Source organism: Mus caroli, chromosome 12 (assembly GCF_900094665.2).
Source record: "Mus caroli chromosome 12, CAROLI_EIJ_v1.1, whole genome shotgun sequence".
Classification (NCBI taxonomy): domain Eukaryota; kingdom Metazoa; phylum Chordata; class Mammalia; order Rodentia; family Muridae; genus Mus; species Mus caroli.
The window spans coordinates 1,956,297-1,972,174 of NC_034581.1; the positions used below are offsets into that span (position 1 = coordinate 1,956,297).

General features: G+C 48.0%; 1 protein-coding gene and 1 long non-coding RNA gene across 2 annotated transcripts in view; one reads left to right on the forward strand and one right to left on the reverse strand.

Moving 5' to 3' along the window:
• The window catches only part of Klhl29 (kelch like family member 29), a 303,183-nt gene that overhangs the window by 21,860 nt on the left and 265,445 nt on the right, over nt 1–15,878 (reverse strand). Inside the window, exon 6 of the mRNA XM_021179297.2 lies at nt 192–330. Within this exon, the coding sequence (XP_021034956.1) occupies nt 192–330 (139 nt within the window). The remainder of the gene's footprint in view (nt 1–191; nt 331–15,878) is intronic.
• LOC110307073 lies at nt 14,389–15,291 on the forward strand. Its single transcript, XR_002379352.1, has 3 exons — nt 14,389–14,513; nt 14,653–14,710; nt 15,264–15,291. It is a non-coding gene; the product is annotated as an uncharacterized LOC110307073 (long non-coding RNA).

The window sequence follows — 15,878 nt, forward strand, 5'->3', positions numbered from 1 at the left end:
TGTGTGTGTGTGTGTGTGTGTGTGTGTGTGTGTGTGTGTGTGTGAGGGCACTGGGGAGGGGAAGGAGAGATGGCTACTGGCTCTGTGACAGGGAGTCACACTTCAGGAACCTGCAAGAGAGGGGGAAGAAAAGCGACACAAAAGCGTCCTACGAAGGACCAGACCCGACCACAGCTGGAAGGAAGGCAAACCTTTGAATCAGGTCCTTGAAATACAAGCTGCAGGAAGCTAGAACATTTTGGTGGACTTCAAACTCTCTGCCTTCAACAACAATTTTCAGGTCTGTAAACGCTTTCGCTCTGCGTTGCTGGTTCAATTCCTTCAACATTTCTGCAGAATAGAGAAGACAGACAGGGCCAGGTTCCCATTAAGAGGTTTTTAATTTTTATTTTTAATTAATTTTTTTTCAAGAAGTAGAGAAATAGAAAATACTTGATATTCTTTCTTGGCAAGGCTGGCTGAACACTGACAGTCAAAAGAGGTCACAAACAAGCAAAAACAAGCAGCCACTGGGAGGGGCCACATAACCAAGGGAGTAACAACTTAAAAAAGCAAAATAACAAAACAAAACAAAAAAGTATCAAACCCAGGTACTGAAAGATTGGGAAGTAGGCTGGGGAAAGGTTCCCATACTGACAATCAGAAACAGAAAATACATTACCACAAACAGCTTTAAAAAAAGACTCTATCCTAGAACCATGGAATAAGGTCTCTGAATGCCAGTGGTCCCAGTGTATCAAGTAAAGCATGGCTTTGTGATGCAGGATGGGTGGGACATGGTCTAGAGGAACAAAACCCATAAGCACTGTAGAAACAGCATCCCTTCTGTTAGACACTCAAGCTGTGGCGTGGAACAAGTTTCCTGGGTAGGGCAGACAGAGAACAGAAGGGCCCAACTAGGGCTTGGCAAGTGCCTCCTTCCATCTCAGGCTTTCACAGACTTCTGGGGTAAGTAAGTGAACAGTGGTATGCGCTTGGGTGGGGTGTTTCTTTGCATCAGCCCCATTTTTAGGCTGGCCTTCCAGGATGCCCTGCCTTGCCTGTGCTTTTGATGAGAAGTTGGTTTGCAGCCTCTGCAGGTCTTAGGGAGTGGCTGGGAATGGGAGGTGATTATATCTTGCCCCGATGTATACCTACCTTTGCCTGGAGTCTTGGCCACTGAGGCTGGTATAGACAGAATACAGGCTTGTGGGCTCCAGACCTAGGGAGGTCAACACCTTCTCCCAGACCCACCCAAGTGCTAGAAGGGAGGAGGAGAGAGGAGCCTACCAGTTAGCCCATTTAATTAAGGCGTTCTTTCCCCTTTGTTGAGGTTAGGGCCTTTAAATGGACACTGCTCACTACCTCCAGCACATCTGGCTGCATCCAGGACTCCTTATCCTTTGCATATAGTGGCTGGACAGCACATTAGAGTCCTAGATCCTTGTGTCAGGTGACCTAGACTGTCATTAGATAGGTAAAGGGAGACAATGAGAGAGAAGTCCTCTTACCATTGTCCTAAGTTCTCTGGGGCTATGCTTAGTGAAGCTGATTTTCTAGAATTACTCTCTGGTGTTTCCTACCTCAAGCCTGAATGTAGGGTCAGTACCACTTAAGTGCTGAGAGTCCCCTAGCCCTAGTTCTTATTCTGGATTTGTCACAGGGTAGTCAGGTGGCCCTGGGCTCATCTCAGCCTGTGGCAGGTCCTCTATGTCTCTCTGAGCCTCTATATTTATATCTGTCAACAGGATCCTACTTCTGTCTGCAGAGATCAGCAGGGTCACTTGATGTAATCCAGCTTAGGGATGGCAATAGGATCAGTGGTCTTGGCAGTCCAGCAGGCCCTCCTCCACAAAGGTACACTGGCTTTGGGTTCTGCCAAAGATGAAGGATATGGGTCCCAGAAAACATGCTGCATGTGGGGATTGAGGTGGTGGAACTGTCCTGAACCACCTGCCATCATGCTGAGCCATGGACTCTGTCACTCCGTGTTAGGTTGACTTGCACTCTGGGAGAATGTCTTCAGCTCTGCATGTGGAATACTCTGGCCAGGCTCTCCAACTTCAGCAGGGCACAGAGACGAGACTGGAGAGTGTGGGGCTGTGTGGCGGGTTATAGCTGAAGAGCAACAGGAACAGCATAGTTGGCTAGTAACACTACATCCTGAGAACCGTGCCAAGGGGCTGCAGGGGACTGTGTGCAGAAAGTGGCGTGGTTGGGCTTGTTTTCCAGTGATCTGACAGAGAGGAAGGAGGAGAGGGTTTTAGGAAATCCAATGGGAGGCAGGAAGACTCCCGACAGTCAGAGACCTTGATTTTGAAGACAGGTGTGAGGGTGAAGCCGGACTCTGCCTTCCGTGAGATACGCAGCCTGGAAAAGCTGAACTGGATTCCCAGTAACCTTGCTTGTTGAGAGTTAATGATGTAGCAGATGGTCAGTACCCACTGTGCCCGGTGTCACTGAAGTAGATTCAAACTACTGTTGATGGTGGAGCCCTTGTGTGATCTCACTGAAAGATGAAGAGGTGGCCTACTGAAGACTGAAGGGCAGAGACAACATTTGGGCCACAGCTGCCATGTAATAGGAGGGAGCAAGGGAGATCCGAGAAACGAGGGGAGGAAGAGCTTGTAGAAAAAGAGTCAGTAAGGTGCAAGGAGCGGTGAGAGGCCTGGGGTGGAGATCAGCCAATGGGACTCAGGGAGGATCTATGGAACCAGGCAGGGCCCATGTAAATTGTGACTCTTAGATGCTCACAGAGCCTGAGCTGAGTGAACCTGGTGGATTACGTCATTTGTGAGCAAAGCGAGGGGTGGAGGTAAGAATGTGTGTGTGGGGGGATTCCAAACTTTTAGAGCTTTACCATATTTTTAAAATGTAGAAGTGTATGCGCATGTGCTTGTGCATGTTGTGCGTGGGTACCTGCAGAGACCAGAAGAAGGCATCAGCTCACCAGCAGAGAGTTACAGGCAGTGTGAGTCTCCTGGCATGATGCTGGGAACTGAACTTGGGTCCTCTGGAAGAGTGGGTGTGTATTCTCAGCCACCCACCTGTCTCTCTAGCCTCCGGGTTCTAGTTCTTAACCTTGATTTGTCACAGGATAGTTAGATGGCCTTGGGTAAGTTACCCCTGCCTGTGGGGCCTCCAGTTCCTGTAGGACAAAGTAGCTCTGTGGCACCCTGGTCATTGTACTGTGTTGGAAAGCAGATCCAGCTCTGTGTGCTTGTGGAGGTAGCTAATGCTGGGGCCAGGCCAACATCCCACTCCTGAACCCACTGTGTCCTGATGTTTCAAAGGTTTTCCTTACAGGTCAAGGTTCTGGAAAAGACTCTAGCTATAGCCTCAGTCCGAGCCGCAATGCTGGCTACACCAGGAACCTCAAGCCCTGCCCTAAATGTGGCAAGGTGGCTGGGACTGAGGTGTCGCCTCTCCACATGGATGCTTTCTGTTCTCTACACCTCCACCTTCTCAGAAATCTAATGTAATAGCTGGGGACGATTTTCACTTCCAGAAGAATTTTTCAATTTATGAAAGTGCTCACCAGGGGATTCCTTTGCACAGCAGGCCCAGTGCCTTCCAAGTATTGATCAGTTGGTATGTGCTTGCCTCTGCCTGCAGTATGCCAGTGGGGACGGTGGGCACCACAGTCTATACTTGTCAGGAACACACCCTGGATCCGCAGGAGGAAGCCAGGACCTACTGTCCTGGGTGAACGATGCTTGGATTCCTCACCCTTGTCTCAGAGCAGAATAATCCTCCTGAATTTTTGAGGTGTCTTTTCTAAACAGTCCAAAGAGGACGTATAGGGAGGGCTGGTATAGGGAGGGCTGTGGGGGTTGGGGGGAATCTAGAGTAAAGGTTCAGGGTTCCTGGCAGTACCCTGCATTTGTAGAATTTAGAATGGGCCAGAGGCCCTTGGACCCTCCCCAGGAAAGACTCAGTACCATGTAACTGAGGAGGCTGATAGCCTGAGCCCAGGTAGAGGGCCACAGCTTTGGCCTCCATGGCTACTGGCTGGCATCTTGGGGCATTTCTTGGTCTTAGCTTTGAGTGGAATGCCCCCATCCCATGCTTATAGGATTAGCTCCCCTGTGCCTTGCTTCCCCACTGCACATTAGGGATTCTTCTCCCATAAGACCATCAGGCAGAAAGCACATGACCAGAGAGTGCTTCCCCGTTTCCAGCCTGCTTTCTCCCAAGCCATCTCGGCTCCCCACAGCATCCAGCTGCTGGCCTCTGGTTAAATAAGCCCTTCCAGAGTGAGCAAAGGCAGAAAGGTGCCCTTGGTCCTCAGCTTCTCTTCCACTTCCCCCTTCCAGTGAAGCTTCCCCAGTGCCCTAGACAGCATCCTGCTTTCAAACGTGTTCCCCTCTACCCAAGGCCTTTCTTATTCTTCATTTGGCTGCTCACCATTGGTTTTCCATGGCAATTCTGATATCATGTGGTCCCAGGCCTCCTTGCCTCTTTCTTCCTACAGTCCCTCCCTCTGTTTCCCCATGTATGTTCTTTCAGCATCCTGAGCTACCTTCTTTACAGCAAACCGTGCCTTGTAATTATTTATTTACACACCTGCCTCCTGTACCAGACTATACTGTATTTATATTTTTACCTGCAACACTTAGCTCACTTGACTTGTGTTCAACCCACACAGTAAGTTGAAAAAATTCTCTACTATCAAGAGGCAGAGGTCACTGAATTGTGGCTGGCCTTAATTTGCTTTGGAGCATAGAATGCAGTAGAAAGGACCTTATATGGGTGTCAGCCACAGCATCAAGGGAATCTGCTTGTTTTAGCTGCCTCTGGAGGTCCTGCTGGGGATAGCCTGCTGGAGGATGAGGCAGCATGGAGCAAAGGTGAGCCACCCCAGATTGTCATGTAGACTAGCCAGCCTCTGCCAGTATCAGCCTGACCTAACCTGCACATTGCCTAACCAGAACCACAGCCTAAATAAGCCAGGATGTTTGAGAATTGCTGGTTAGCTCTGCGAGAGCCACTCAATTCAGAAGGGGAATAAGTGACAGGCTCAGGAACTTGGAGCACTTGCCTCTGTCAGTTTTCCCTTTGTTAGTTTGATGTGAGGTTAATTTTTAAAATGTGGAAACATGGGCTGGAGAGATGGCTCAGCGGTTAAGAGCACTGACTACTCTCCCAGAGGTCCTGAGTTCAATTCCCAGCAGCCACATGGTGGCTCACAACTATCTGTAATGGGGATCTGATGCCCTCTTCTGGTGTGTTTGAAGACAGCGACAGTGTACTCACATACATGAAGTAAATAAATAAATAAATAAATAATCTCTAAAAACAAAATGTGCAAACATTCCATCAAGCCCATCTTTCAAGTGTTCAGTTCAGTGCTGGTAAGCACACATATACCATTTTACAACCATTTGCTAGCTTTTCTTTCCAAGCTGGAACTGTGTATCTAGGAAACAACCACCCCCCTACTCTTCCTCCACCAGCCCCTGCCCACCATCCCACTTCCCTCTCTATGAGTTTGACTCTCCTGGAGACGTTGTTGTGTAAGTGAAACCATATACATTTGTCCTCCTAGGATTGGCTTATTTTACTTGAATGACTTCAAGGTTTGTTTTCATTGTGCGGTATGTCAGAATTTCCTCCCGGCTTACATCCTATGGTAAGTAGATACCATTTTAAAATCCATTAATCTGTGAGTAGATGCTTTTCAGCTGTTGTGACTGATACTCCCAGCCTAATTCTTCCACCCAGTTATGGGTATCTCTAGCCACTCCAATCTTCAGCTCCATTATAATCGGTTAGAATGAAATAACCCCATAGACCCAGCTTCCAAGGAATGCGAGGGACCAGGGGGTGCTAAGAGGGTCTGCCTGGAGCTGCATGCCTTGTTTAGAGGAGAATGAGACCACAGGCAGAACCAAGACTGGGAACGAAACTGCAGCTAAACTTCTGCATATTTTTCACCAAATGACACAAGTTATTTGTCACAGACTAATGGGCTCGTTCCAGCTGGTCTAGAAGGGCTGTCCGATGTGGTAATAAAGAGAAAAGGGTGTCAAATATTAAAAGGTAAAGAATTCCAGTGTCTTTGCAGCAGAGAAGCCCATTAAATCAGAGCCCTGAGAAAGGTTGCATAGCCAATTTTTTTTTTTTTTTTTTTTTCAGAGCTCAAGCAGGAAGCCAGCGAGGTGATAAATGTCCCTGGTCCCATTGGTATTTATGACACATACATGATAAAAGACCGGAAAACATTATAAACTCAGAGCAGCTGGGAAATACACTGAGAAAGCCCAGTGATGACTGTGTCATGCACACCCAGAGGGTAATTCATCTGGGAGCAGGGATGCTGGATGTGTGCTGACACCGTGGGGACAAATGAGAGCTTTGCACAAACAGCCTCCCCATTGGACGCTTTGTACAGCCACACCATCCATGAGGTGCCCAGAGCCAGCTCCCCTGACAGGATTGCTCAGGAATTATTAGTCTGTGCCTGGAGAGGGTCTGACTGGAGAAACTTGATGTCATTGCTGAGTCACTGCAGTCTGCTACCATGACGAGACCCTTTCCTCCTCGGAGGTAGGAGACTCGGGCTTTACTATTCAGCTCCTCTCTGAGGACTCACAGAGACTTCCTGGGTCTGCTCTTCTCTTTACAGCCTCATCACCCCTGCACATTCCTACCCTCTGAGATTATACCTAGCATGTCCTGCTCTTTTGACCAAGTCCTACTTAAAGTCTCACAAGTCCTGTAAGCCTCAGCTCTAGCAGCATCCTCTAAGGAGTCTCAAAGAGTCATCTCAGTCACATCATGCTTTGCCCTCTCTGTGCTCTCATGAGATGTTGTTGATGTCTTAGTATTGGATAGAGACCATGGGCTGCTTCATTCTAGAGGACTCTACCTGTTGTCTACCTGTCTCCTTTCCAGGCTGCGATCTGAATGGCTTGTCTCTGCGGTTCTGGAGTAAATGGTATTATGTTTTGCACGTGTTTGTGATTACAATTCAAGTGGATTACAGAACACATGGGGAGGTGTGGAATCAGTCAGAATGTCCTTAAACATGATTAAATGGAACGAGTAGAAATGTCTAGTATGTAGAAGTAGATGGACTGGTTGTAGAAGTGAAGCCCTCTCTAAGCCTAAGAGATATAATTGTTAATAACAACTGTGGTAGTCCCACAATTTGGGTGATGTATATTGCTAAAGCACTGCCCCATTCATGACTTAGATCTTTGGGAAGAGATCAAATTATTCTGTTCTGCTCCAGTTGTTTAGAAGAGCCATAAATGACCTTTGTAGGAAGGACTAACTACCTCAGCTGACACTGAGGTATAGCTGCAGCCTGTGGCCTTGACACACAGTGGCTAGACAGAAGCCATCTTTTTTTTTTTTTTTTAACACTTCAGCTTCTAGCTGCCTAGATGACAAGGTTTACCCAAATGTAATCCAACAATCAGTTGCATGCATCAACAGACCATACCCGGGCGAATCAGGGTGGGCATTCTTCATTTGGGAAGGGATTAGGGGAAGGCAAGGGCAGAGGGTTGTACTAGTCACTCTCTGTTGATGTGATAGAATATGCTGAGCAAAGGCTCTTCAGAGGGTTATAATTCATCATGGTGGACAAGGCATGGCAGCTGGAGCGTGAGGCGGCTATGGCAGTCAGGGAGCAGACTGATCACATTTTATCTGCACATAGGAAGTATGGAGAGGGAGAGGGAGACGGAGACAGAGGGAGGGGGAGAGGGAGGGGAAGGGGGAGGTAGAGAGAAGGGAGATAGGAGGAAGAGGAGGAAGAAAGAAGGAGAGGAGGGGAGGGGAGGGGGGGAGAGAAGAGGAGAGGAGAGGACAGGAGTAGCTAGGCTATAAAAGACCATCTCCAGTGATGTTCTTCCACCAGCAAATTTCTACCTCCTGAAAGTTTTCATATTCTCAAACAGCACCTCCAACCTGAGAGCACATCTTCAAATATATAACCTATGGGAGACATTTATCACTCAAACCACCACAATCAAACCACCCAGATCCAGATCAGGGACCCTAGTCAGATGGTGGCTTCCACTAAAGGGTGGTTATGTAGATCCTGAGGCTGCAATGAGGGGAAGTACCTGGCTAGGTTAATATTAGCAGCAATTAGACCTTCCAGCCTTCACTAAAGATGCCTGCTCCCTCACTCCCTCTCTCCCTCTATCCCCTCTTGATTTTTCAAGACAGGGTTTCTTTGTGTAGCCTTTGCTGTTCTGGACCTCACTCTGTAGACCAGGCTGGCCTTGAACTCAGAGATCTACCTACCTCTGCCTCTTGAGTGCTGGGATTAAAGGAGCCCCCCCCCCCCCCAGCATTTGGCTCATTTTTCTGCTTGGAGGGAATCTGAGAAGGTGATATTCTGAAATGAGAGGAGTGAAATGTTATGAAGGTTCTATGTTGAGAGACATCTGAAGAAGGCCAAAAGTGGGGAGAAGCTGGGTGAGGTGTGAGGTCAAAGAACAGAGGTGTGAAAGAGTCTACAGAGGAACAGAGGTGTGAAGGAGTCTACAGAGGAGAGGTGGGACTCTTGGATGACCACCTGGAGCGTGGAGAGCTACACTTCAGTGAACTGACAGATGATCCAGATCAGGATGCCCGGAGGCTATGAGGGGATTGCAAGTGTGCATGTAGAGAGTGGAAGAACTAGGTGGGAGACTGAGGCAGAGGGGCTAGCAGCAGCCAGTGGGGACTTATGAAGTAGAGAGTCCCTATACTCCTTATATGACCTCTCTAAGAATAGAGCTTGGTAGCAAGGGAGGATAATGTCTCAAAGGACACAGGTCCTAGTGACAAACAGAGTGTGAGATTTGGATATGGTCCCAGGGGTTGGATGGAGATGGGAACCTTACTTTCATTTTCTCATAAATGCTCTCATCTTTATGAAACTATTTGGCCTTCATTGTCTTAACTCACAATTTACATTTCTTTCTCACTGATCGATAGACTTTTGGGAGGTGGGGGATATAGTTCCTCATTGGAGGGACTGGAGTTAAGAAGTCATGACAGTTATTTGGGGTCAAGAGAAAGAGCCAAGTTCAGGACCTTGGAGAGAGACACATACCCAGTAGTCCAGACAGAAGGTAGACAGCTAGGGTGGTTAGGGAGCAGCCTGGAACAACCTAACACATCCAGGGCTGTGGATGAGACTAGGGGACTCATAGCTCCTTCAGAGGCTGATTGAGACTCTGAGTTCTATGAACTTGAGGTGGTACAAGTACCCACTGGTGTCTTCATTAAAACAGGTCTCCTGTGTGCCGATACTGAGGATATTGGGTGTGTGCCAGGGACTTGAGTGAATGAATGATCATATATGCATCCCTGGGGCAGTGCCAGGTTTATTGGGAGAGATACTGATATAACTATGCCAACAGGGACAAGCATTGAGCAGAGAAGGAGACAGCTGCTTCTGTCTGAGGGTACAAGGGAGGCACCATGGTGGGATGCTTGTCTAGTAAAGACTCATGGGAAAGCAAAGCAGAAGTACCCCAGGTGGCTGTAGTGTAAATTGAGACTACTCCACAGTTTGAAAGGGCCCATGGTATTCCATGAGACAATGACATCATTGGTGGCTTTTATGGGCAGGTGACCTAGGGAAGGGTGGCCAGAAATCAAAGAAATAACTGCTGCCTATGTCAAATGGAGAGCTGAGTGTACATGAGGTAGATGAAGATGTATCTCAGTGCTATAGACTTTGCTTAGAATGCACACAGCCCTGGCACACTGAGTGATGCTCACAGCTGACTCAACCATGGCCTGAAGTGCACTCATGGGGCCTGTTCTGGGCTGGGTCTTGGAGGGAAAGGAGTCCAGGTTCTACCATCAAAATCGCCCATTGTATGTCACTATGGGGTCTCCAAAGGACTGGCATTATGGTTGATCTAGATCTGTGGCCTTCAGTTCCCCCCTAGTCTGCAGCCTAACTCCTGGGCTCCAGCCACTGCCTTCCTTGTGCCTCTGTCAGAGCTGGATTCTGTGGCTGCATTCTTTTGACTACAGACATGCAGTCTTACTAGCTGAGGTAATAATGGTATACTGACATGCTACTTACAGCAGGGCCTATGGATGCTGGCAGAACACAGGTATGCAAATGGATGTGTGCACTTACAGAGGATGGGAGGCTTAGCTTGGTCTTCAGAGTGGAGCTTATTACAGGTAGAAGAGAGGGGACTTTCTTTTTTAAAATATTTTTATTAGATATTTTCTTCATTTACATTTCAAATGCTATCCCAAAAGTCCCCTGTACCTTCCTCCTGCCCTGCTCCCCTACCCACCCACTCCTGCTTCTTGGCCCTGGTGTTCCCCTGTACTGGGGCAGATAAAGTTTGCAAGACCAAGGGCCTTGCTCTCAGAGGGGACTTTCTTAGTGACCTGCATGTGCAAAGACCCAGGGCCATGTATGACTGTATTCCAAGTATGGACAGTTGGTGACAGGGATGGCAAGAATTGAGGCTCATGATACAAGTTGATGTCCCCAGGAAAGGTTAAACAAGCTGTGTTAGGGAACCTATAAATCTTTAAATGTTTAAGTGTGTGTGTGTGTGTACATACATATGTACATACATGAGTGCAGATGTCCAGTAAGTTCAGAGAGTGTCAGATATTCTGGAGTTGGAGGTACAGGTGGTTATGAATTACCCAACTTTTGGGTTCTAGGAACTGAACTCAAGTCTCTTTAAGAGCAGTGGGCACTCTTAACCACGGAGCCATCTTCAGAGGCCCAGGAACCCAGAGATCTTAAGCCTAGAGATGGAATTAAGAGGTTCCATATGACCCTGGGCACAGAGAGTGGGGGAACTGGAAGCTATGTATCTGGAGAGATGGAACACCTTCCAATAGTGACTCCTGCCAGCAACATGAGAGAGCGGTGAGGAAGATGCCTGGTCTGCACTTCGGAGGCTACAGAAGAGGACTCTTCAGGAAGCTGAGGCAGAGGACTTCCAGATTTGGTGTAGAGCTTTGCCTCAGGGGTTTGAGAAGTCCATGACTTCTGTCTCCTTCTCTAGCAAGTATAAACATCTTTCCCCAAAGCATAGTTGGGAGTTGGTACAGCCATCACATCCTCCGGTACAGCACAGCTCCTGGCTGGAGATAATGGGCTTCTGGGTCAGAGCTGAAAGCAGGCAATCTGTTTCTCCTGCCTGGGACACAGTGGCTGGATAGCAACCTTGGGCAGAGGAGGCCTGTAAGGAGTGCTGCTTCCCCACTTCATGTGCCTGGGCTCCTCAGTCATTGTTAAACACACTGTCCCTCTTTCTAATCCAAGGCCCTTCATCTGCCTGTCTCCTCGATTCCAACACAGCTGCATGCATTTGAGAGGAGTAGGTACAGACCTCAAGAATAGGTTAGAAATAGAAGAGTGACAAAGACCTGGATGGAGAAACAGTATTCCCACCTAAGGGACAGATAGCCCAACAAGCAGGGATGCAGCTTCAGAATTTAAATTCTCATACTATGTCTCACAAACCTTCATTTTGTTAGATTCTTTTGTGGGGATCTGGTTCCTCAAAGATCCGGCCACTTAGGTTTGGGAAAGCCAGCCACCTATTCCAGTAATAGAATAGCTGCCAAGAAAGCGCAGAGATGGGGAGAGGGCAAGCAGAGGAGACAGAAGAAAAGGTAAATTCTTGCACAGGTCTCTTGCATCTGCTTTAGCCCAAGTCATTATCCCCAAAGCATTCTGACAGCTACCATCCCAGCAAATAAATCAATAGTTTTAAAGGATTTGCAAGAATTAGTGAACCAGAACTGAGAGTGCAATCAGTTCAAGTATCCAAGTAAACAGGGAAATGAAACAGACCCTGGATGCCAGGGGCTCATAGCAACTCCAGATGCTATGGACAGGGAATTCACAGCAGCCCAGCAAACTGGGATTGGGAGATAGAAGGGGAGAGAGTGTGTGTCTGTATGTGTGGCTCAGGCGTAAGGACCCTTTCCTGCCCACCTGTGTCTCCACAGTCTCCTAGGAAACTGTCTATCCCTGATTCTTCATGCCAGTCCATCTCTCTTGCTGTCTGTAGGCAGGGCAGGTCTGGGAACCACACCTACATTCTGACCTTTCAGGAGGTGAAAACCTGGCGTCTTTTCTAGTTTCTCACAAAGCTAACAGTCTTTTTATATCATACAAGTCATGTCTGCTGTCATCCTAGGAAAATCAGGGGATCTTATTAATTAAGCACAGAGAAGAAGGTGGGGTTATATCTCCTGTGGCTCAGGGCCTGTAGGGCACTGTAGCCAGTGGGAGAACACAACGGTGGAAGAGGAACCCGTGCCTCATCAGCTGGGGATGGACCAGCTCAGCGTGGGTGCCAGCTCACACATCCCACCCATCATACTGGCTACAATCTACAGTTTTTTGTTTGTTTTGTTTTTTATCATGTGCTAAGGTAGCTGGGGTTGGAAAGATCAGCAAGGGGCTGTATTGACACTCCCTCACTCTCCCAATGTTGATTTTGCCCTTTTCCCAGTGTTCTATGTCAATCCTGTCTTCTTTCCATTTCTGTCGTCTGGGCAAGTGCTGGTGGGTGGAAATGCTGACGTTTTACTATCTATCTGCAATCATTGGTCACCAAAGCCATTCTGGACACAGCCGCAGATGGTTTGCTCCAACTGGCAACCTACGGTTAAAGAGCCCAGGCACAAGGAAGGAGGCCTGTTTGGGTACACAGCCTGTGCCCTTGGGCCCTCTGGATCAATTTCCCTAGCCTGCTATGCTTTCCCATTAATATTGGATTTAACCATAGCTCTTTCTGCCCTGCTCATTTTCCTGCAGGTCTCTAGCTTGGCCATCAGCTTTTCTTGGGAAGCTGAACTTAGCAAACTCTAGATACTAAATGCACAGATCTACCTTTTACACATGCCTGGGTTATAGTTACTTAATAGTTGCCAGCCTGTGTTAGAGAGCCTAGACTTGTACACATACCTATGTGCACGGCTCTGAGGACCTCTGCATAGGGTGGGATAGATGTGTAGGCCCTGACCATTGTGCCCAGTTAGCTGAGGGAGGTCAGAGCATGCACATAGAGGAGGGGACTGCCTGTGTTCAACCCCAAATGCTGGAAAGATGAGCTACAGTATATACAGGTTGCACAGCTTTTATAAAGCATCAGTCTGAGCTGGGGCCTATGTGAGAGGGAAGACACAGATTGACCCATGGCATGGGAAGTGAAGAGGGGGGACCCAGTGTTCTTGGAGGCATGGCCCAAGATGGACCTGGGCATGAGACTCACCTGGAAACTTAAAAAAATGACTGATGCTGGGTGTGGCTGTGCACACCTTTAATTCCAGAACATGGGAGGATCTCTGTGAGTTGATCTCTATGTAGACCAACCTGGTCTACATCTCAAACTCCAGGAAAGTAGACAAAAATAGCACAGAGTGTTGATATCTGTCCAGCTCTAGTGCTTTTAAAGCTTATTATAAATATAAAAGGTTGGTGTTTTCATTTGGGAACGAAATGTTCTTAAGGTGGTATAGAAACTACTAATTAATATTTACAGAGCTCAGTGTTTGGCTAGTTGGATAGCCAGCTTGTTAAGAGGAGTCCCTTCTCCCTTGCTCTGGAATTGCCGGTGGGGTGCCATGCCCATCTGGACTCTTATGTGGGTTCTGTGGATTTGAACTCTGGTCCTCAGGCTTGCACAGCAAGTGGTTTACCCCTGGGCCACTTCCCCAGCCTCACAGGCTTTCTAAGAGCTCCTCAGGGGCTTCTAATAAACAACAAAATTAGAACCTCTGCTCTCACAGCTGTGAACGGCTGTTGGTTTTGCCTTTTTTATTTTCACTCCCCAAGTGTCCAGAGCTGCTCCCAGACTGCAAGGACATTTACTGAAAAAATAAAATAAAATAAAATTAAGGAACGACAGCTCGACAGCTCCAAGAGGCAGAAATTCATGCAAATGAATGCAAATAAATACACACTTTCATACATATGTTTATGCAAATATTCTTGTGGTCCTGCAAATCACTCACTTGCCTGCAAGCAGCCACCTACAATTTCTTGGTGAGAACTCCAGGCAGGGGGCCTGGGTTAATGACAAGTGGTATCATGACCTCCCAGGATGACATATCTATTAGCAAACTCATTTCCTAAGTCCTAGAGAACAACACTGAACTGAGCTCTGTCCACATCAGCATCTCCCCCAGGCATGCACACCCCACTGCTTACTCAAGGGTACAGGTGAGGGGAGGAGCAAGAACAAATGCCCAATGGACATGTCAAGGCTACTAGGCTATGGTCAGAGAAACCAGCTAAGGCAGCGATGGGTACCTAAAAGCTGCGGTGAGGACAAGGACTGGCTGGCTTTGGCTCAGTGCCAGTCTGGGTAGGCTGGCAAGTAGCTAGGCTTTTGTCCTGCTTAGACAGTGTGTCCCACTCATGTTGTCTGTATGATGGTATCCTACAGCTCATTTGTCTCAGCGGGGGGCACACTTCAGAAGAAAACATAGTCTTGTCGAGATCACAGCCTGGTGCCCTGCTGCACATCTACTTCTCCATCTGAGGTGGCACACCTCTGCACATACCCCGAGTGCTGCCCGAGGTGAGGGGAGCTGGGCAGGTGGGAGTGTTACCAGGTGAATCTAAAGCCACTTGAGTCTTGTGTCCTGGCCTTTGGGGATCCTAGATCAGCCTGCTTTGCATAGCTTTGGAATGTCACACACAATTTGTTCTTTTTCCAGATCCCACATCTGGGAAGTGGATGCCACAAGTCTTTGGAAGGCTTCGGGATGTTGGAAGGTAAGATTGCCAAGGGGAATCTGGGGTCTGTTTCGTTCGTTGCACAGTGGGTGTTTAGTACTTTCCTGCTGACTGGCAGGAGGAGGCGTTCACTTCATCTCACCCTGCCTTAGCGCCTGCTTAGCTCTTCTTAGTCAGATAACCGGGGGGAGGGCACGCTGTGGGCTGACTCTGTTCTGGTATTCAGGAGAGAACAGATAGACCACAGCACTTGTGTCAGAGAGAGACAGCAGCACTCTCAACCCATTTAGCCTGGTTAGGATCTCTGTAACTAATGTCTCAGTAGAAAGTAGAACTGAGCTCAGAATTCAAGTATGATCTGCGTCAGCAAAGACCTGTTTCAGCAACCCTTCTGGATCCCTGTGATATCCACTCGTCCATCCCTGACAAAAGCTCTGTGGTGGGTTGAATGAGAATTGGCCCCATAGGCTCACAGGGATTGGTACAATTGGGAGGTATGGCCATGTTGTTGGAGGAAGTGTGTCACTGGGGGTGGGCTTTGAGGTCTTAGATGCTTAAGCCAGGCCTAGTGTGTCTAATTCTCTTCCTGCAGATCCAGATGTAGAACTCTTAAGCTACTACTCCAACACCATGTCTACCTCTGTGCCACCATGCTTTGTACCATGATGATAATGGACCAAGCCTCTGAAAGGATAAACCAGCCCCGATTAAATGCTTTCCTTTATAGGAGTTTCCATGGTCATGGAGTCGAAACCCTAAGACACTCTGTGCTTCTAGAGCAGAAGGAAGGTCCACCATGTTAGGCTGTAAGACAACTCAGCCTTGCTGACCTCACAGGTCATTCATTCTCAGTTCATGTTGGCTCAACAGTTTCCATGAAGAAAGCAGCCTTTACACACAGGAAATGACTTTCCAGAGGACCAACTGGGTCCAGCTCTACCACCAGTCAGTTGCCCAGCCTCTGGGAAGGCCCATGCCTTTGTGGATACTGGCTCTCTCCTCTTTATTTTCTCTGGCTGGCTTAAATCCAGTTTTAAAGGGCAATTCTATTCTTGAATTATTTTAGGCTGACCCTTCACCTCTTCAGCTTTTCTGGGCTGTTGAGATTGGCTGCCTCCAGTTTCACAGCTGTTAAGTGATAAGGGACATAGGAGATAAGGTCCCTCCTATGGAAGGGAAGGGAAGGGTAGGGGAGGGAAGGGTAGGG